The sequence below is a fragment of the Pristiophorus japonicus genome, chromosome 9, assembly GCF_044704955.1.
Source record: "Pristiophorus japonicus isolate sPriJap1 chromosome 9, sPriJap1.hap1, whole genome shotgun sequence".
Lineage (NCBI taxonomy): Eukaryota > Metazoa > Chordata > Chondrichthyes > Pristiophoridae > Pristiophorus > Pristiophorus japonicus.
The window spans coordinates 49,276,523-49,297,851 of record NC_091985.1 but is presented as its reverse complement, the minus strand read 5'-3'; the positions used below and the strand labels follow the sequence as shown (position 1 = coordinate 49,297,851).

General features: G+C 47.3%; 1 protein-coding gene across 3 annotated transcripts in view; it reads left to right on the top strand.

The window, feature by feature from the left end:
- LOC139273041 (tetratricopeptide repeat protein 7A-like) overlaps window positions 1-21,329 on the top strand; it is a 491,323-nt gene that overhangs the window by 209,187 nt on the left and 260,807 nt on the right. For all 3 annotated transcript variants that reach the window (XM_070889337.1, XM_070889338.1, XM_070889339.1), the window contains one exon: window positions 5,378-5,482. In XM_070889337.1, coding sequence (XP_070745438.1) covers window positions 5,378-5,482 — 105 coding nt within the window. The remainder of the gene's footprint in view (window positions 1-5,377; window positions 5,483-21,329) is intronic.

Sequence of the window (21,329 nt, the reverse complement as noted above, 5' to 3'; positions counted from 1 at the left end):
TCCATTTCCTGACACACAACACAAATAATTGTACAGTGTTACTATTTTTTCAAGAAAGCACCATGAAGCACTGAATGCAATCTCTTGTCTGGCGCACTCTGATTCACTATGGAAATACCGAAGGTTGGCATTCTTTTTGTAAATCATGGAAAGTGAAATGGAAAATACATTCCTGTGTGGAGGAAATCCAGCTGATTGTGCAAGGCATGTGTTAGATTCAGTCAGCCACGAGAATAAATTATTAATGATTTCAGGTCTGTTTGATTTTTACCTAATCTGAATCTACCTAACCATTGAAGTTTACAATCTTTGTTTAAGTAGTTGGAGGTATTTGATCTAGTGAAGTGAAATAAGATTTGCATGCTGACTCTTTACATTACCATTCTGATAATTGTAGCCATGACAACGGTTTTAAGCACATTTGCCAAAATGACTAACATAACTTTATTTTCCCCCAGTGAACATTTGTCCTAAAATAACATCTTCATACATTAACCAGCAGCCAAGGGACTAAACTGAAAACGCTTCCTGAATGCTGGCCTAATTCTTGTCTCGATTTGCTATGAATTAATGATATTAGCTCTGCAGTAGTTTAAAGATGAATGTGCATCTTGGGCCTTGTCACATATTAAATTGTCCAGAAGTTTACCTTCTACAGTTGCAGTAGATTTGTCATTGTATAGAAGCAGTTAATAGATAAATTAAGTAAATGCTGGGCAGCTATGCAAAGAGACTATTCATTATTTTGCATATTTATTAATATACAAAATAATCTCTCCCAATCATAGAATTTCACAGTACAGAGACTAACAGAGTACAGAAAGAGCTATCCACTTAGTCCCAATCCTCTGCACTTTTCCCATACCCGTTCATATTTTTCTTTCTCAAATATTTATTCATTTTTTTAAAAAGCTATTCTAGAAACTGCTTCCATTATTGTGGGGCATTTCATGTTCTAACTATCTTCTGGATGATAAAATTTCTCCTACTCTGTCCCTTCGTTCTTTTGGTGATCACTATAAATTTATGATGTTGCCTGGTATTCGGGAGCGGGGGACTGGAGGGGTGGGGTGGTGGTGGGGGCGGAGGGGTGTTCTGGAGCCCAAGTTTAGGCCTGGATCAGCCTAGATTTTTCTGCTCCTGGTTGTTTGTTGTAGCAGCATTAAATGGACCACCAGGAACAGAAAATGGGCAGAAGTCCTGCCCACAGGAGATCCACCTACTTTGCACCCAACGCAATTTCTGGTGGGTGGGATCAGCGACAGAGGACAGACGGGCGATTAATTTAATTATTTTAGAAGCATGCATGATGTCAGACATATATCGTGCCTGTTTGAAGTAGGTTGTTTGGTTGTAATAAATATTCTGCAGGTTATGAAAAGGACTCGGTGATATAGATGTGCGTGTAATTTAGCTATTGCATTTTTTTGTACTTTGCCTGCTCGCAGTTAGGTTCTCATGAGCCTTTATGTAAAAAGATCTTTTCTACCATTGGAAGTTTCCACCATTGGGTTTCCTATGTAGGCGTTCCCCTATATAATGCGATTAGAGGAGGACAACATGCAGAGGCAGGTTTGGTCGCATGAACGATGCCCTTGAAGCCTGCCTACATCTATAGATGGAGGTGAACATTTCACTTTGGCAGATGATCAGTGCATGGAATCATAGAATGATACAGCACAGAAAGAGGCCATTTAGCCCATTGTACCTGTGCCAACTCTTTGAAAGAGCTATCCAATTAGTCCCACTCCCCTGCTCTTTCCACATAGCCCTGCAAATTTACCCCCTTCAAGTATTTATCCAATTCAGTTTTGAAAGTTATTATTAAGTCTGCTTCCACCGCCCTTTCAGGCAGTACATTCCAGATCATAACAACTCATTGTGTAAATTCTTTCTCGTGTCACCTCTGGTTGTTTTGCCAATTGGCTTAAATCTGTGTTCTCTGGTTCATAGAATCATAGAAACTTAAAGAAGGAGGCTACTCGGCCTGTCATGCCTGTGCTGGCTCTTTGAAAGAACAGTCTTGTTTAGTCACACACCCCACTTTTTGTCCATAACCCTGTAAGTTCCTCATCCTCAAGTATCTGTCCACCTTTTCAGATAGAGCATTCCAGATCCCGACAACTCTGAGTGGAAAAGTTTCTCCTCATCTCCCGTCTAGATTTTTTGCCAATGATTTTTAATCTATGAGCTCTGGTTATTGATCCACTTGCCAGAGGGATTAGATTTCTCTTGTCTGCTCTATCAAAACATCTCATCATCCTGAAAACCTCTATTAGGTCACCTCTTAATCTTCTCTGTTCCAAGGAGAATAATCCTAACTTTACCAACCTCTCTTCATCACTGGTAATTTCCTGGTAAACCTCTACCGTACCCTTTCTAAGGTTTTTGCATCTTACCTGAAGTGTGGTGCCCAGATTGCAGATTGTCCACAATATTCCAGCTGAAGCACAACCAGTGATTTATAAAATTCTAGCCTGATCTCTTTGCTTTCATATTCTATGCCTCTGTTTATAGTACCTCATGTGCTTTATTAACTTGCCGTGCCACCTTTACGGTTTTGTGTACATGGACACCATGCTCATCTATACTTTTCAAAATCTTGCCATTTATAGTATGTGCCAACCCTTCTACCACTGGAAACAGAATTTGCCCGCACTGGGGTGGGGGTCCTGATGTTTGCCACCTTTTGAGGGGGGTTGATTCCTTTGGGCGAACACCACTGTGGAGGGGAGCCTGGAGTATAGCAGAGCTGGAGGGTGAAATGTAGAGTTTGTTTCATTGGTGGATTCTTGGAGTCTGTCAGGAATGAGGGGAATGGGAGGATACAGAACTGATGGCTACTGCGGGTGTGGTGCGTGCCTGGTCTGGCAGCACTGGATTTCTGTCTACTGGAAGTGCACGCGAGGATATCTGGTGAGGATGGTATTGGGCACCATTAGGATGTCCCTTTCGTCTGTGACTTTCGGCACTCGCTACCAGTTCTCACACTTGAGCTAAGGTACAGCAGGGATTCAGTGCCTTCAAGAGAGAGAATGGAGAAAAATGGCAGAGAAATTTTGTGAGAAAATGTAAATATGATCTTGTTGTGCAGGAACACATTCCTATGCATCTGCAAGCTCAGGCAGCCCATAGTACAATGTGAGCTGCAGTTGAGTGAGAGGCGTGAGTCGGGGCCCAGAAGAGGCGAGGGCCCAGAGGCAGCATGGGCCAGCCCACACTGCGATATGTGTGCGCACTAGGTCTGTGCAGCAGAGCGTGTCTTCAGTTGACTTGGTTAATCGTCGCCACTGGACCAAGACCTAGCTCTGTCAAGCCCGTGTGGTGGCTGGTGTGCTACGGCCACCACACATTAAAAAAATCCACGCACAGGCATCTTCCACCCTTCAAGATGTAGTTCGGGACCTGGAATATCGGTCCTTCATTGAAACACCTGTGAACTCATCCCTTTTTGGTGTGGAAGCAGGTCATCTTCAATACAAGGGACCACATAAGAAGGAAGATATTAGGTTCCAGCCATCTCTGTTACTCAAGCTAAACTGGATGCCTATGAGGAGGATAGAAACATAAGAAATTTACAGCGCAGAAGGAGGCCATTCCGGCCCATCGTGTCCGCGCTGGCCGACAAAGAGCCACACGGCCCTTGGTCAGCATTTATTTTCTCCCTTTAGCTATGGAACATGTTTTTAAAGGCTAACTTTTTATGTTATTTGTGTTAATGCTACATAACTCAAAAATGCTTTTCCAAATGAGAGACGATCTCTGCTACAAATGAGTGTTTTCATTTTAAATGTCACCATTTCCTCGTTTTAAAAAAAAAAGTCAAACCATTTCAACGTATTATCATAGGCAGTCCCTCGGAATCGAGGAAGACTTGCCTCCACTCTTAAAATGAGTCCTTAGGTGGCTGAACAGTCCAATACGAGAGCCACAGTCCCAGTCACAGGTGGGACATATAGTCGTTGAGGGTAAGGCAGGGTGGGACAGATTTGCAGCACGCTCTTTCCGTTGCCTGCGCTTGATTTCTGCATGCTCTCGGCAATGAGATGTTAACAGCCTATCATTTTTTGCATGTCACTTCTCCTTAACTTTTGGAATGTTTTCACTTGAACAGTGAGTGTTGTGTTGATGACGTTGTTTGAGAACCTGGCTTGAAGCAGTCAGTTCTACTTCCTCACAAAGCCAATAACTCTGTGGTTCAAATGAAATGCTGCTGGGTAAATCATGGCAATTTACCAGTGTTTAGTTCAACTGTCTTACACTGTCAGGCTCAGCAACGGCTCCTAGTTAGCTGAGATGATGTTATCAGTAATTACTGTCTTAAACAAATAGTCCAAAACAATTAATGGGAAAAAAGAGACCGCCCCCAAATTTTCAGAGGAGCTATCCCAATTCCCGGTGCAACTTCAGCGAGAGATCGGAGTATCCCTGGAGAATCTGTGCAAACAGCTGTTTATGCCATTTGTGTGGGGGTTCTGGGAATCTCCACTGAAATAATGGTGGGGGATTGGGAAATTCAAAGTCGGTATGTTAATCATTCTAAAGGGCGTCACTAGCTCAATATTGTACTTAAATTTAAAGCTTACCAGAGCAAAGAAGGGGCTCCCTGATGACTCAGTGGCAGATTAACCACCTGTCCCAGTACTGAGGCACAAGGATGAGAAAGATCTTTGCCGACGTAGCTAATTTCATCCTGGGTGGGGTTAGAGGCACTAACGTTACTTTCAGTGTCCATTCAATAGGAATGGAAAAATAATCCGGGGGTCCTGCTCCTGACTGTTATGCAGTTACTTCCTGTTGGAATATTTGTGGATATCAGATGAGGATAGAATTTGGCCTAGCTGCAAAATCCTCGCTCCCTGCAACGATCCAGAATTGAATAGCATGCTAACACCAACTGTCTAGGCTCACACAATGAAAAGTGGTCATTTGTGCGAGGTGTACCAAAGGCCTGCTGTTGCTTGTGAGAAATATGCTAGCATGTGTTGCTCCCTTTAAGAGAGGAAAGAAAATTAGAGAAAACCTAACCAGGAAGAAGGATGTGTACCAATTATAGAATAACTAACCTGTTTCTTTTATTTCCCTTTCAGACTCATTAATATTTGTTTTTTTTTACTAATATGCATTGCATTGAAACTATTGGCTTTATACTGGACATACGGTATCTAGGAGAAATATACAACATCGTTTTTTGGATTGGCTTTGTTTTCATGGTGGTTTATAGTGCTGAGCTTTACATTCTGTATACTAAATATTATTTCAATAGATTTGTTAATATTTCCTTTCTGAATGACGTGAAACTCAATTGTGCTGAGAGTAAACAAAATATATTCAGGGAAAAAAATAATTTTGGATCATTGTCTTGTTTAATTTTCAGTCAACGTGGGCTGTGTCTGCTCTCAGAGAATGTACAAAGCTCCGTCCCAGCGATCCAAGCATACCGCTCATGGCTGCCAAGGTCTGCATTGGGTCTCTGCAATGGGTAAGTGCATCCCTCACCTAATCCTTTTATGTACTGCAGGAAACAGCCATACATCACTGCGTAGGAGCCAATTATAGTATTTTTTTCTGAACAGTATTCTGTGATGTGTATTGTGTAATGAATATCCTAGGAAATTGCTGTTTTTGAAAAGAAAAAGCTTAAAAGAAAGATGGTGACTAACCTAATAAACTCTCTACTTTTGGTATACAGCTCATCACCACCTTTACGGGGGCAATTAGGGATTGACAATAAATGCTGGACTTGCCAGCGACGACCACATCCCGTGAATGAATAAAATAAACATTTCTATAACTCTCTTGTCATGTTAGGTGTTCCCACATTTTGCTTTCCCACTTATATAGAAGAATGTTTTCTATTGTATTATGTCTTGTAAACTTGGCCATAATAGTGGCATTAATTGATTGGCCAGTTGTAACCATATGAATTTGCCTTGTATTTCATTCTGGTATTGGTCACTGTTAACATTGCTTCTGTCATTAGGCATCCAAGTTTAGCAGTAGGTCCTCATGGACCTACTCGGCACCAATTCTTCCAACTTCCAGCCCCACCTTATATTACTTGCTTGTAGTAGTTAGTTGCTGATGCATCATATACTTTAAGTATCATAGTGCTTGTAAGTTGAGCTTTGTTGTAACACGGAAGCATTGTATCACAGTAGTTTTATTTTTATTCGTTCTGGGATGTGGTCATCGCTGGCAAGACCAGCATTTATTGCCCATCCCTAATCACCCTTGAGATGAGCTCCCTTCTTGAACCACTGTAGTCCTTGTGGTGAGGATACTTCGACAGTGCTCTTAGGGAGGGAGTTCCAGGATTTTGACCCAGCAACGATGAAGGAATGACGATATATTTCCAAGTCAGGATGGCGTGTAACTTGGAGGGTTACTTGCAGGTGATGATGCTCCCATGCGCCTGCTGCTCTTGTCCTTCCAGGTGGTAGAAGTCGTGGATTTGGGAGGTACTGCCGAAGAAGCCTTGGCGAGTTGCTGCAGTGCATCTTGTAGATGGTACAAACTGCAGCCACGGTGTGCCTGTGGTGGAGGGAGTGAATGTTGAAGGTGGTAGATAGGGTGCCAATCAAGCAAACTGCTTTATCCTGGATGGTGTTGAGTTTCTGAGTGGTGTTGGAGCTGCACTCATCCAGGTAAGTGGTATTCCATCACGTTCCTGACTTGTGCCTTGTAGATGGTGGAAACGCTTTGGGGAGTCAGGAGGTGAGACTGTTGCCGCAGAATACCCAGCCTCTGACCTGCTCTTGTTGAGACTGTATTTATGTATATGATACGCTTCTACCCCGGGCTGGAGGGATCCCTGCGGCTCCTGTTCGGGGTTTGCGGCCTACACCGGGACATCATCCAAGACATTTTAAACCGGCCGAAGGGAATCCGGAGCCAGCGTTCAACCGGCCGAAGGGACTCCGGAGCCGGCGTTCAACCGGCCGAAGGGACTCCGGGGCCGGCGTTCAACCGACCGAAGGGACTCCGGGGCCGGTGTTCAACCGGCCGAAGGGACTCCGGGGCCAGCGTTCAACCGGCCGAAGGGACTCCGGGGCCGGCGTTCAACCGGCCGAAGGGACTCCTGGGCCGGCGTTCAACCGGCCGAAGGGACTCCGGGGCCGGCGTTCAACCGGCCAAAGGGACTCCTGGGCCGGTGTTCAACCGACCGAAGGGACTCCGGAGCCAGCGATCAACCGGCCGAAGGGACTCCGGGGCCGGCGTTCAACCGGCCGAAGGGACTCCGGAGCCGGCGTTCAACCGGCCGAAGGGACTCCGGGGCCGGTGTTCAACCGACCGAAGGGACTCCGGAGCCAGCGATCAACCGGCCGAAGGGACTCCTGGGCCGGCGTTCAACCGGCCAAAGGGACTCCGGGGCCGGCGTTCAACCGGCCGAAGGGACTCCGGAGCCAGCGATCAACCGGCCGAAGGGACTCCTGGGCCGGCGTTCAACCGGCCGAAGGGACTCCGGGGCCGGCGTTCAACCGGCCAAAGGGACTCCGGGGCCGGCGTTCAACCGGCCGAAGGGACTCCGGAGCCGGCGTTCAACCGGCCGAAGGGACTCCGGGGCCGGCGTTCAACCGGCCGAAGGGACTCCGGGGCCGGCGTTCAACCGGCCGAAGGGACTCCGGGGCCGGCGTTCAACCAGCCGAAGGGACCAAGCTGCCATAATTTCTTCGAGGGGCCGGAATTCCGACTACTGACTTACGTCTTAAACTTTTAATCAACTTTTAAACTTTTAAACAATTTGGGAAAACTTTTATCACCTACTACTGATTTACATTTTAGACTTTTTATCAACTTTTAATCAACTCAAACAATTTTTTAAACTTTTAATCAACCTGAGTAACTTTTTAAACAATTTGGAAATACTTTTAAACTTTTAAACTTTAAACAACTTGGAAACCTTTGGGGAAACTTTTAAATAACTGGAAACCTTGGAAGAAACTTTTTAAAACATCCCTCGGAACCCCAGTGGACAACTGACCTTCCTAATGCCTGCCCCCCAATTGATGTCAAGCCTCGGGCCACCTAACATCAATGGCGCTACTCGGCGCGAGCTTACGGCCAACACCTTGCCATAGGCAATTAGGCTTATACAGCAATGCCTGGTCTCCAGTCATCTTGGACCTCCTTGCCACTGGACCAAGACCTTGCTCAGCTAAGCCCGTGTGGTTGCCGGTGTGCAGCTGCCACCCCACGTTAAAAGAACTCGCGCACAGGCATCTTCCACTCCGTTAATATGAAGTTTGGGACCTGGAACATCAGGACCCTCATGGACAATTCCAACAGCAACAGGCCGGAACACCGCACTGCCATAGTTACCCGGGAACTTAGACGTTTTAACATCGACATCGCCGCCCTAAGCGAGACCTGGTGGGCAGGGGAAGGCCAGCTCAAGGAACATGGTAGACATTACACCTTTTTCTGGAAAGGAAAACCAGAGGAAGAACGCCGCCTTCATGGAGTCGGCTTCGCCGTCAAAAATGAACTGGTCGACCGCCTCAGACGCCCCCTGCGGGGTTAACGAACGCCTCATGACTCTTCGTATTACCCTATCCCGGAACCAATACGCCACAGTGCATACGCCCCAACACACGATGCAACGGATGAGGCTAAAGAGGGTTTTTATTCCAACCTCAAGACATCCCTGTCCCGTGTCCCCACGGGTGACAAATTGATCTTCCTAGATGACTTTAATGCCAGGGTCGGCAAAGACACAGCCCTCTGGAGAGGCGTGATTGGCAGAGAGGGGGTAGGGAAAGCCAACTCCAGCGGCACCCTACTCCTGACAAAATGTTTAGAACATGAACTCCTCATCACCAACACCCTGTTCCGCCAGAGGGACAAATACAATGGCAACACCCTCGCTTCAAACACTGGCACCTGCTCGACTATGTCATTGTCCAAGCCAGGGATCGCAAGGATGTGCGCATCACCCGCACCATGACAGGAACTGACGATTGCAGGACGGACCACCGACTAATCCGATCCATCATTGACATTAACGTGGCCCTAAAGCAGAGGGGACAGCAGAAACAGTGCCGCAAAAATGTTAATGCCAGGGCACTTAAGGACCCAGCTAAGAGAGCCCTATACAACCAGCGCCTCACAGCTAATCTGGCGTGCCTTGATGACCCTGAGATGCTAAGGGCCCGCAGCGCTTGTTCTGCCCTCCAGGCCTCCATAACCAATGCCTGTGAAGAGACGCTTAGTCACTCGACAGAAAACACCAGGTCTAGTTTGATGAAAATGATCAGGAGATCCAAGAACTAATAGGTCGCAAGCGCAGAGCATTTCTGAGCCTCGAGCAACAACCCAACTTGGGAGCAGCAAAGCAACGTTACAGACGGCTCAAGGCCGAGGTTCAACAAAAAACCCGGACCTAAAGAACAGGTGGTGGATGGAGAAAGCACAGGAGATACAACAACTGGCCGACAGCCACGATATGCGAGGATTCTTCATTGCAGTCAAGTCACCTGTTATGTTCAGAATAAATCCACAGGACTATATCACAAGCTCAAACTGTTGTGATCTTGATCTCTTTATTCAGACTCCAGAGTGGGGAAGCAGCATGGTGAATCACCTTTTATACCTGCTTGCCCCAGGGTGCACAGGTGACCCTTAGGTCTCCCACAGGTGTGCCCCCTAGTGGCAAGTCTTACATTTGGGTAAGGTTTACATACATACATAACATCACTTCCCCCACCAAAGTCTTATGTGCAAGTTATTTGCAAGTTGAGGCGATCTGGCGCCCCGCGCCCCGGGTCGATCGCCTGGGTTGAAGTCCCGACATGGTGGGTTCATCCTCGTGGCCGACGGCGAGGTTGATCGTGTTAGTGGGTCATTTGGGGCTCGGTCCTTTCACAGTGGTTCCTGGTTATCTGTAGTTCGCAGTTTGGTCTTGTCCAAATGCTTTACTCGTTAGCCACGGTACATGGTTTTACAATCAAATGCTCTGTTTTCATCACATACACTCCATCCCCCCCTTGGCTAATGCGGTGCTAGCGGCCCAACTGGGGCCTTGAACATGGTCTACATCACTTATTCTGATGCCACGTGGAGGGGCCGTGTAATTATGATGCATTCTCTGCTGATGGCATGCGGAAGGCTTGATTCTGAGTGATTCTGTCTGGTGACTGCGTAGCACTCAGGATAGCCGGATCTGTAGGGAGTCTGCAGTGACACGCGTGGTGCTAGGTTTAGTGATTTGGGCTGCCTGCTCTGGGCTATTGACGCTGACCCTGAGGTCTAGCAAGCCCAGGATGGCCGCAATGGCTTTGAGATTTTCGGTGGTGGCAGGAGGCCTAGTGGTCCCCTTGGACCTTGGGCTGTAGTATGGGGGCCCCGGATCACCGACTATGTACAGCCGTCCTGCCTTACTTTGCAATGTTGGGATGGGTCTTTTGTCTCTGCGACGGATAGGTTGCCACATCCCGTCTAGCAGTTCACCTTTGGCAGGCGATAACGTGAGATCCTGGCTGGTCCAGGTCCTAAGCTGGGGGGCCGTTGCGGTTGACCCCTCGCTTTCTAGCACTTCCATGACCGTGAGTGGGTCTGTAGGCTGTGCCGTTTCCACCCCAGTGGTGGGCAGCGGTAGCCAACTGAGGGCATTGGTACCGTTCTCAGTGCCTGGCCCGTGGCGGATCATGTTACAGTGCACAGGCAGTGTTAGGCATTCTCGAAGCAACGCATCGATAATGGTGCCTCTGCTCTCTCCAGCTTGTGGGGTGAGCAGCTTGTCTGACTCGAGCACACATTGGGACACTCTTTGATACGTCTCCTTAGTCCCGTGAACACAGGCTGCTGCTTTGTTTAACTTATTGGATACATGTTCAATTGTTTGGGGCTCGCCCGCTACTTTTGCTTGCTGCACAACACTCCCGACGTCGTGTGGTAACATCTCACTTGCTATGAATACTTTGTCAGATACATATACGACCGGTTGGTGTTCGCCCGCTACTTTGGCTTGTTGTAAGGTACCCCCAACCCGATATAATGGTACATCATTGGCCGTGAAGGACCACTCACAAGGGTTACATAGTGCACACAATTTATTGGAGCGTAGTGGGTTCCTGGCCTTTTCAGCAGCCGCCCCTTTACCTTTGCCCCAAACCCAGTTGTCTTCCTTGCTGGGCGACACATCTCTCCGTTCCGTTGCAGCGACCTCCCATGGTCTGGATGCTCTCTCGTCCCGTGGTCTGGACGCACCTTTGTCCCGTGGTCTGGACGCCTTCTCGTCCTGTGTTCTGGACGCCCTCTCGTCCGTGTCCGTGATGCCGACTGCCGTGATCATCCTCTCCAGATATTTTGCCTCTGGCATCGGGAAGACGCATTCGGATCATTTTGGCCGGAGTCCCACTCCGCATGGTCAACTGGAGCCTCTTCCATCGTCGCGAAGAGGTCGTCGGCTTTGGGTGGTGGGTACCGTGCCTGTACCGCTGCTCGGTTGATCTTTACCTCCTCGTGATCGTGATGAGCGGCCTGTGCCTCAGGGATTTGCAAATGGATCTGCACATCGATACCTGGTTCAGCTGAAGGTGGGGGCTTGATCACCCTTTGAGCAAGGGAGGCCTGGTTCGCCGGAGAAGATACGCAGAGGTCTTCCCAGTTCCATCGAATCTTCCCCATCCACCTCCTGCCAAGCAGCGTTGGCCCATCACCTGAAACAATCCACAGTGGTAAATCGTGCAGTGTTCCCTCATGGGACACTCTTATGTCCGCACTACCAATAACTGGTATCAGTTCCTTGGTGTAGGTGCACAGCTTTGCCTGAATCGGGATCAGCTTGGGTCGCTGTGCTTCGTCGCACCACAGCCTCTCGAATGCCTTCTGGCTCATAACTGATTGACTCGCCCCCGTGTCTAGTTCCATGGAATCTGGAGTGCCGTTAAGTTCAACTTTTAACATTATCGGACGGCTTTTGGTTGTGAAGGTGTATATCCCATATACGTCATCCTCGGGTTCAGTTGCCTCTCCTGCTCGTACATCGTGATCCTTGCTGGATCGGTCGTCCTCTCCTGACTCTGCCACGTGGTGAGTCAGAGATCGTTTGCATATTTGCTGGAGGTGCCCCATTGTTCCACAGCCCTTGCACACATGGGGCTTGAATCGACATTGATGAGCTGTATGGCTGCTCCTGCAGTGCCAACATGGTGCTAATGGATACATATTCACGCCCCAAGGCGGACTCTGAGTCATTCTAGGCCTAGGTCTGGCCTCTGCAACCGTGTGGGCCGTGCCCTGTGCTGTTCTGCCTGCTGAAAACATTATTTTGTGCACGGTGCTTGCCGCTGAGCTTCGATTCTGTGAAGATATCTGTTTCGTGTTATCGCTCGTGGATATGAAGGCTTGGGCTATAATGATGGCCCTGCTCAGATCCAGGGATTCGGCAGACAGCAGTTTGCGAAGAATGACCTCGTGGCCAATTCCAAGCATGAAAAACATTTCCCCCAAGGATCCTGCAAATTCGCACTGCCCCGCAAGGCGTCTTAGGTCGGCGACAAAACTCACCACGTTCTGGCCCTCGGAGTGACGGTGCGTGTAAAAGCGATAGCTGGCCATCAGGATGCTCTCTTTTGGCTTGAGATGTTCCTGAGCCAGCGTACACAACTCTGCATAAGATTTGTCCGTTAGTTTGACCGGTGGCAGCAAATTTTTAAGGAGGCCGTATACCGATAGCCCACATACGGTGAGGAGAATCGCCCTGCGTTTGGTCGCCGTCTCAGCCTTGTCCAATTGATTGGCCAAAAAGTACTGGTCGAGATGCTCAAATAAGGCTTCCCAATCATCACCCTCAACAAATCTCTCAAGGATCCCAACGGCAGCCATTACCACGTGAAAGTTCGTGATCCGTTACTCGTTGCCAATTTGTTAAGTTCAGAATAAATCCACACGACTATATCGCAAGCTCAAACTGTTGTGACCTTGATCTCTTTATTCAAACTCCAGAGTGAGTAGGTCTCCCACAGGTGTGCCCCCTAGTGGCAAGTCTTACATTTTGGTAAGGTTTACATACATACGTAACACCACCTACGGTCCAAACCCCCAAGGCCCCACCCCACTCCTGGTCAAGAACGGGGAAACACTCATCAAGGACACCAAGGCTGCCCAGGCCCACTGGAAGGAGCACTTTGAAGATCTCCTCAATCAAGACTCTGCCTTTGACTTGAGTGTTCTCGACTCCATCCTGCAGCATGCGACCCGCCACCACCTCAGTGAAACCCTAACATTGCACGAGGTAGGCAAGGCCATAAAACAGCTCAAAAATAACAAGGCTAAGGGTGCGGATGGAATCCCTGCTGAGGCGCTAAAGTATGGTGGAGAGACACTGTTGGCGCAGATATATCTCTCTCATCTGGAGGGAGGAGAGCATGCCAGGAGATCTCAGAGATGCAGTGATCGTGACCATTTTTAAAAAAGGGGACAAGTCTGACTGCGGCAACAACAGGGGAATCTCGCTGCTATCAACCACTGGGAAAGTTGTCGCTAGAGTTCTCCTCAACCTTCTTCTCCCTGTGGCTGAAGAGCTCCTCCCGGAGTCACAGTGCAGATTTTATCCCCTACGGGGCGCAACGGACATGATTTTTGCAGCGCGACAGCTGCAGGAAAAATGCAGGGAGCAGCGCCAGCCCTTATACATGGCCTTTTTCGATCTTACAAAGGCCTTTGACACGGTCAACCGTGAGGGTCTATGGATGCCCCTAAAAGTTTGTCACCATCCTTTGCCTGCTCCACGACGACATGCAGGCCGTGATCCTTACCAACGGATTCATTACAGACCCAATCCACGTCGGGACCGAGGTCAAACAGGGCTGCATCATCATCGCTCCAATCCTCTTCTCAATCTTCCTTGCTGCCATGCTCCATCTCATAGTCAACAAGCTCCCCGCTGGAGTTGAACTAAACTACAGAACCAGTGGGAAGCTGTTTAACATACGCCACCTCCAGGCCAGGTCCAAGACCTCCCCAACCTCTGTCGTTGAACTACAGTACGCGGACGATGCCTGCGTCTACGCACATTCTGAGGCTGAACTCCAGGATATAGTTGATGTATTCACCGAGGCATATGAAAGCATGAGCCTTATGCTTAACATCCGTCAGACAAAGGTCCTCCACTAGCCTGTCCTTGCCGCACAGCACTGCCCCCCCAAGTCATAAAGATTCAAGGTGCGGCCCTCAGTAACGTGGACCATTTCTCATACCTCGGGAGCCTCTTATCAACAAAAGCAGACATTAATGCGGAGATTCTACACTGCCTCCAGTGCACCAGTGCAGCCTTCGGCAGCCTGAGGAAAAGAGTGTTTGAAGACCAGGCCCTCAAATCTACTACCAAGCTCATGGTTTACAGGGCTGTAGTAATACCCGCCCTCCTGTATGGATCAGAGGCATGGGCGATGTACAGAAGACACCTCAAGTCGTTGGAGATATATCACCAATGATGTCTCCGCAACATCCTGCAAATCCCCTGGGAGGACAGGCGCACCAACATCAGTGTCCTCGTCCAGGCTAACATCCCCAGCATTGAAGCACTGACCACACTCGATCAGCTTTGCTGGGCAGGGCACATAGTTCGCATGCCAGATATGAGACCCCCTAAGCAAATGCTCTAGACGGAGCTCCTTCACGGTAAACGAGCCAAAGGTGGCAATGGAAACATTACTAGGACACCCTCAAAGCCTCCCTGATAAAGTGCGACATCACCACTGACACCTGGGAGTCACTGGCCAAAGACCGCCCTAAGTGGAGGAAGTGCGTCCGGGAGGGCGTTAAGCTCTTCGAATCTCAACGCCGAGAGCATGAAGAGGTCAAGCGCAGGCAGCGGAAGGGGCGTGCGGCAAACCAGTCCCACCCACCCCTTCCCTCGACGAATGTCTGTCCCACCTGTAACAGAGTCTCTGGCTCTCGTATTGGACTGTTCAGCCACCAAAGAACTCACTTCAGGAGTGGAAGCAAGTCTTCCTCGATTCCGAGGGACTGCCTATGATGATGATGATGATGATGATTTATGTGTCTGGTCCATGGTGACTCCCCCAGGATGGTAGGTTATTCAGCGATGGTAATGTAAGAAGTAGTTAAATCTAAAAGTAGGGTTTTAAACCGAAAGGAATTGCAAATTACAAAAAGGGATAATAAACCTAAAGAGAAAAGCTTCAGAGCCCAGCAGCTTAGATAAGGGCAGGCTAACACAAGGTCGCTAACAGAAGGATGAACATCCCCGGACATTAAATTGATAAAGGAGGACCAACACAGAGTGATAGAATAAACAAATTACTCCTAGGTAGATTCAAAGTCAGACAATATGGGGCCAGGAAGGCACGAAAGTTTCCTTAAGAAATATAATGAGACAATCAGACACGCTCTCAGCTAGATGGGAAGGGACTGCCAGAGGTACCCTCTCTCCGGTAATTGGACTATAGGATGTGTAAAAATAAAAGTGTTCAGTAATGATAAAATTGATTCAATGTACATATAAATGTTGAAAGTGTAGACTATACAAAAAGACAGTTTTGAAAGATTCAAAATGGAAGCTCACAGACCTCCAGCATGGTGTTTGTGTATTATGTTAATTGGAAAGCCATTAAACCTAATCAAGGGATGGCTGGGCCAGTCCATCAGACACATGCGTGAGGAGAGCCAATAAGGAACTGCCCTGGAACCAAGGTCCAATCCTGAGGCTTTGGGAGGAACAATGGACTTAAGGGATATAAAAACTCAAGCCACAGTTTGCTCGGCCTATTTCTTAAGCACAAGGCAAAGCAGACCTTCCTCTACAGACCAAGAAGCAGGCCATGTGCTGTGCCAGAGGGAAATAAAGTATATCGTTTTTATTATAACCTCATTGTACCTCTGTTGTAACTAGGTAGATCTGTAGGATAACTGACGACTGCTGATAAATGTGTATGTGTGTGTTTTTAATAAACTGTTCCGAATTGTTTTAAAAGAATCATCTCGCTGTCAATTTAATGCCAGAGATTTAGAAATCTTACAGATGGGTGAAAGGTGATTGACGCTAGGTATCCACCAGCCCATCGAAATAAAGTATAAAAATGGGTGACCAAGAGGGGAAAGCAGGCAGTGTCAGGGTGGATGAATGCTGGCTGAATAGCCTAACACCTCGGGTAAGTCTTAACCTCTGAGGTGGAGCAATGCTGGTTACTGAGCCTACAACAGCTCGAAGGATAACCCAGCAGAAGTGACTGCTGCCGCAGGCTGCAGGGATCTACCAATCCTCACCGTGCGTCTGTCTGTCCGTGCGTCCATCCAGTCGTTTTGCTCTGCTCTCAACTGTCATGGGTTGTATGTCTATACCTATCTTAACAGTATGTAGTATCTGATTATGCTTTAAAACTGTAGCTCTTTAATAAAATACCTTACAAATCCTAAGACTCTTTGATATCTGTGTGTGACCTGTGATCCTAATCTTACAGTAATGCCGTTGAACATCATGGGGAGATGGTTAGACCCTCGCTTGTTGGAGATGGTCATTGCCTGGAACTTCCGTGGCACAAATGTTACTTGCCACTTATCAGCCCAAGCCTGAATGTCATTCAGGTCTTGCTGCATGTGGGCATGGACTGCTTCATTTTCTGAGGAGTTGTGAATGGCACCGAACAATATGCAATCATCAGCGAACATCCCCACTTCTGACCTTATGATGGAGGAAGGTCATTGATGAAACAGCTAAAGATGGTTGGGCCTTGGACGCTGCCCTGAGGAACTCCTGCAGTGATGTTCTGTGGCTGGGATGATAGATCTTCAACAACCACAACCACCTTCCTTCGTGCAAGGTATGACTCCAGCCAGTGGAGAGTTTTCCCCAATTCCCATTGACTTCAGTTTTACGAGAGTTCCTTGATTCCACACTCGGTCAAATGCTGCCTTGATGTCAAGGGCAGTCGCTCTCGCCTCACCTCTGAAATTCATCTTTTTTGTCCATGTTTGGACGAAGGCTGTAATGAGGTCTGGAGCCAAGTGGTCCTAGCGGAACCCAAACTGAGCATCGATGAGCAGGTTATTGGTGAGTAGGTGCCGCTTGATAGCACTGTTGACAACACCTTCCATCACTTTGCAGATGATTGGGAATAGACTGATGGGGTGGTAATTGGCTGAATTAGATTTGTCCTGCTTTTGTGGACAAGACATACCTGAGCTGTTTTCCACATTGTCAGATAGATGCTAGTGTTGTAGCTATACTGGAACAGCTTGGCTAGAGGCGTCGCTTTTTCTGGAGCACAAGTCTTCAGCACGACAGCCGGAATGTGTCTGGAGCCATAGTCTTTGCTGTATCCAGTGCGCTCACCCATTTCTTGATATTACATGGAGTGAATTGGATCGGCTGAAGACTGGCTTCTGTGATGGTGGAAACCTCAGGAGGAGGCCGATATGGATCATCCATTTCTGGCACTTCTGGAAGATGGTTGCAAACGCTTCAGCCTTGTCTTTTTGCACTTACATGCTGGGCTCCGCCATCATTGAGGATGGTGAGATTTCTGAAGCGTCCTCCTTCCGTTTAATTGTCCGCCACCATTCACAACTGGATGTGGCAAGACAGCAGAGCTTTGATCTGATCCGTTGATTGAGGGATCGCTTAGCTCTGTTTATGGCATGCTGCTTCCGCTGTTTAGCATGCATGCTGTCTGTGTTTCAGCTTCCCCAGGTTGGTACCTCATTTTTAGGTACGCCTGGTGCTGGTCCTGGCATGCTCTTCTGCACTCCTCATTGAACCAGGGTCGGTCCCCTGGCTTGATGGTAATGGTAGAGCGAGGGATATGCCGGGCCATGAGGTTACAGATTGTGGTGGAATACAATTCTGCTGCTGCTGATGGCCCACAGCGACTCATGGATGCCTAATTTTGCGCTGCTAGATTTAATTTTGGCACTCCTGTTGTATTACTAGTAGGAATAATTTGACAATATAATATAATTTGCCATAAGAAAGCATAGAACAAGGAAAGATAATTTGGCCGATTAAACCCGCTCATTCCACAGTCTGTCTACAATCCATTCTATCATGGACTCTATCTAACTCAGTTTCCTGAGCAAAAAAGGTTCTGTAAAGTTTCTTGGAACTTGGAACAGAAAGTAACTTCTTTTAAGAGAATTCTTATGAATACATTTTGCATAAATACATCCTACTTGAATTAGGATTTTGCAGAACAAATTTACTGCCTGATTTTGGGAGAGATTTATTTGCTAGCCCTGATGTTTACAAAAATCCATATTTTATTGCTTGATTTTTGTAGGTGCTTACTGGCCATGATCTGCTCAAACAAAGCAGGCAGTGAATTTGATCTACACAAAGGGAATCAGTCATGTCATGTTAGTGCAAAGGCAGAGCACAAGCAGAGCACTTAACATTTGAACAGCATCACTTTGCAGATAAAGCAGTGTATCTGCAGACTTATCATGAGCGATGCCACGAGGAGGTCTGATAATATTGGTTCTAAAATTGATTTTGTGGCCTTCACTGGGTTACCATTGGAGGACTGGGGAAAAATTTCATAGACCTTTTACTTGAGTGTCAGCTGTGGCTCAATGGGTAGTACACTTGCAGCTGAGTCAAAAGATTTGTGGGTTCAAGTCACACTCCAGGGACTTGAGCACATAAATCTAGGCTGACACTCCAGTGCAGTACTGAGGGAGTGCTGCGCTGTCTGAAGTGCCGTCTTTTGGATGAGATGTTAAACCGAGGCCCTGTCTGCTCTCTTAGGTGGATGTAAAAGATCCCATGGGGAGTTATCCCTTGTGTCCTGGCCAATATTTATCCTTTAATCAGCATAACAAAACAGATTATCTCGTCATTATCACATTGCTGTTTGTGGAAGCTTGCTGTGCACAAATTTGCTGCCGCATGTCTCACATTACAACAGTGACGATACTCCAAAAGTACTTCATTGGCTGTAAAACGCTTTGAGACATTCGATGGTCCTAAATAGCGCTATAGAAATCCAAGTCTTTTCTTTCTTTTATCTTCTTGGAAATGTTATTGCAGTTATTCACCCCTGCTAAACCACTCTATACCAACCTGCAATTAATAGACAGTGAATGTCTGTGACAGTGCAATTGACACACAGTCTTTTGGGAGGAGCATTCTTAATGGGCTGGATGCCACACGTTATGACAGTTAATGATGTAACAGATCAAGTGAGGTTCAAAATATTGGAATTTTGCAAAGTTTTTAGTGCATTGCCATTTTGTAGAAAGATGGGGAAATGGGAAGGCGTTGAGGTGGTGTCATGAATTTTGTCCAATAACAGGGACTGGGAATTCTGTGGAATGACAGGGAAATGGGAAAGAACAGAATTAATTAACAGGAATTATAGGTCTGGATCAAGTATCAGTTTGTCTGGATTAAACTATTTTGTATGCAGCCTAGTCTGTACAAAGTAGCCCAGACTTTTGTGATTTTTTTTTAAAAAAAAGGTTAATGAAAATTAACATAAATCTGATTATTTCATTTTTTTATTATAAACCCCCTTACTAATTCTACCATTTTTATGGTCTCTAGCCAGCAAGCGGATTATAGCTGTAAGTGCGAAAGAGAAAAATGGACCACATGCATTTAAAAACTTGGCAAATTGCCTTTTTTCCCCGCCTGCAGTGGAATGTGAGGCTCTCAGCCAAATGTGTAGTCAGCATTTCAAATATTTTAATCATGTATAGTTCAGAGAGACTCGAATGGGCGTATCAGCAGTGCTGCAGAGGTGGTAGCCAGAGTCGGGAAGGTTAATTATGACTGACAGGATCTGCATTGGCCTCTGCAGCCTCGAATGATGTTTCTGAGTAACAATCAAGCAGCAACTGCAATACCATACCTTCTCCTGAAACCATCAAGGAGAAATACTACTTTCAGATCCTTTGTTAGCACTTCCAAATGTGCAGGTTTGTTAAAAGTTTGTGGTGGTGAGGGGGGGTAGGGGAAGTAGGTAATTACTATTTCTAATTGATTCTCCTTGTGGTATTGGATAGCAGAGAGAGAAACAGACATCTTGTAAATCTGTTTCAAATTTCATTGAATATATTCAAGGCTGAGAGAGTCAGATTCTTGAACTATAGGAGCGTCAAGGGTTATGGGGAACAGGCAGGAAAGTGGAATTGAGGCCAAGATCAGATCAGCCATGATCTTATTGAATGGTGGAGCAGGCTTGAGGGGCCATATGGCCTACTCCTGCTCCTATTTCTTATGTTCTTCTATTTCTTATGTTCTTGTGTCATTAGTTTCCTGATAATACCATGCTTGTTAATCAGATTTTCCTAACCCCCCCCCACCCACCCTCTCCGCGCCCCCGCCCTCCGCCTCTCCCCAGCCACCCTCACTTCGTGCTATGCACCATTTTGCATCTGGGATGACAGGCTATTCCCAAGTCTGCACTGGTGTCTAACCTGCTCAAAATGCACAAGGGAGCTTAATCCTCTCTGCTCCCTGTGGAAAGAGGTGTCCGCACCTACAGTTGCTGTCTTTCTCCAGGCGGGGTTGGCTGAGATTACTGCGTGCGTGCGTGCGTTGCGTGCGCCTCCACCTAGCCTACACGGTTTATAGTTGTACCATGATGCAAAATCAGGCTTGAAGTTAAATTCTCTGTCAGTTTGGCTCAGTTGGTAGCACCCTCATCTTTGAATCATAAGGTTGTGGGTTCACATCCCACTCCAGAGACTTGAGCACAAAAATCAAGGTTGACCCTTCAGTGCAGTACTGGGAGAGCGCTACACTGTTGGAGGTGCTGTCTTTCAGATGAGACGTTAAACTGAGGCCCCGTCTGCTCTCTCAGGTGGCTGTAAAGGATCCCATGGCACTAGGCCAGCATTTATTGCCCATCCCTAATCACCCTTGAGAAAGTGGTGGTGAGCCGCCGCTTTGAACCTCTGACGTCCGTGTGGTGAAGATACTCCCACAGTGCTGTTAGGGAGGAAGTTCCAGGATTTTGAGCCAACCACAGTGATGAAACAGCGATATATTTCCAAGTCAGGATGGTGTGTGACCTGGAGGTGAACTTGGAGGTGTTGGTGTTCCCATACGCCTGATGCCCTTGTCCTTGTAGATGGTAGACATTGAAAGATGCTGTCGAAGAAACCTTGGTGAGTTGCTGCAGTGCACTTGTAGATGATGCACACTGTAGACACTGTGCGCCGGTAGTTGAGGGAGTGAATGTTGAAGGTGGTGGATGGAGTGCAAATCAAACAGGATGCTTTGTCCTGAATGGTGTCAAGCTTCTTGAGTGTTGATGGAACTGCACTCATTCCAGGCAAATGGAGCGTATTTCATCGCACTCCTGACTTGTACATAGTAGATGGTGGAAAGGCTTTGGGGAGTCAGGAGATGAGACACTCGC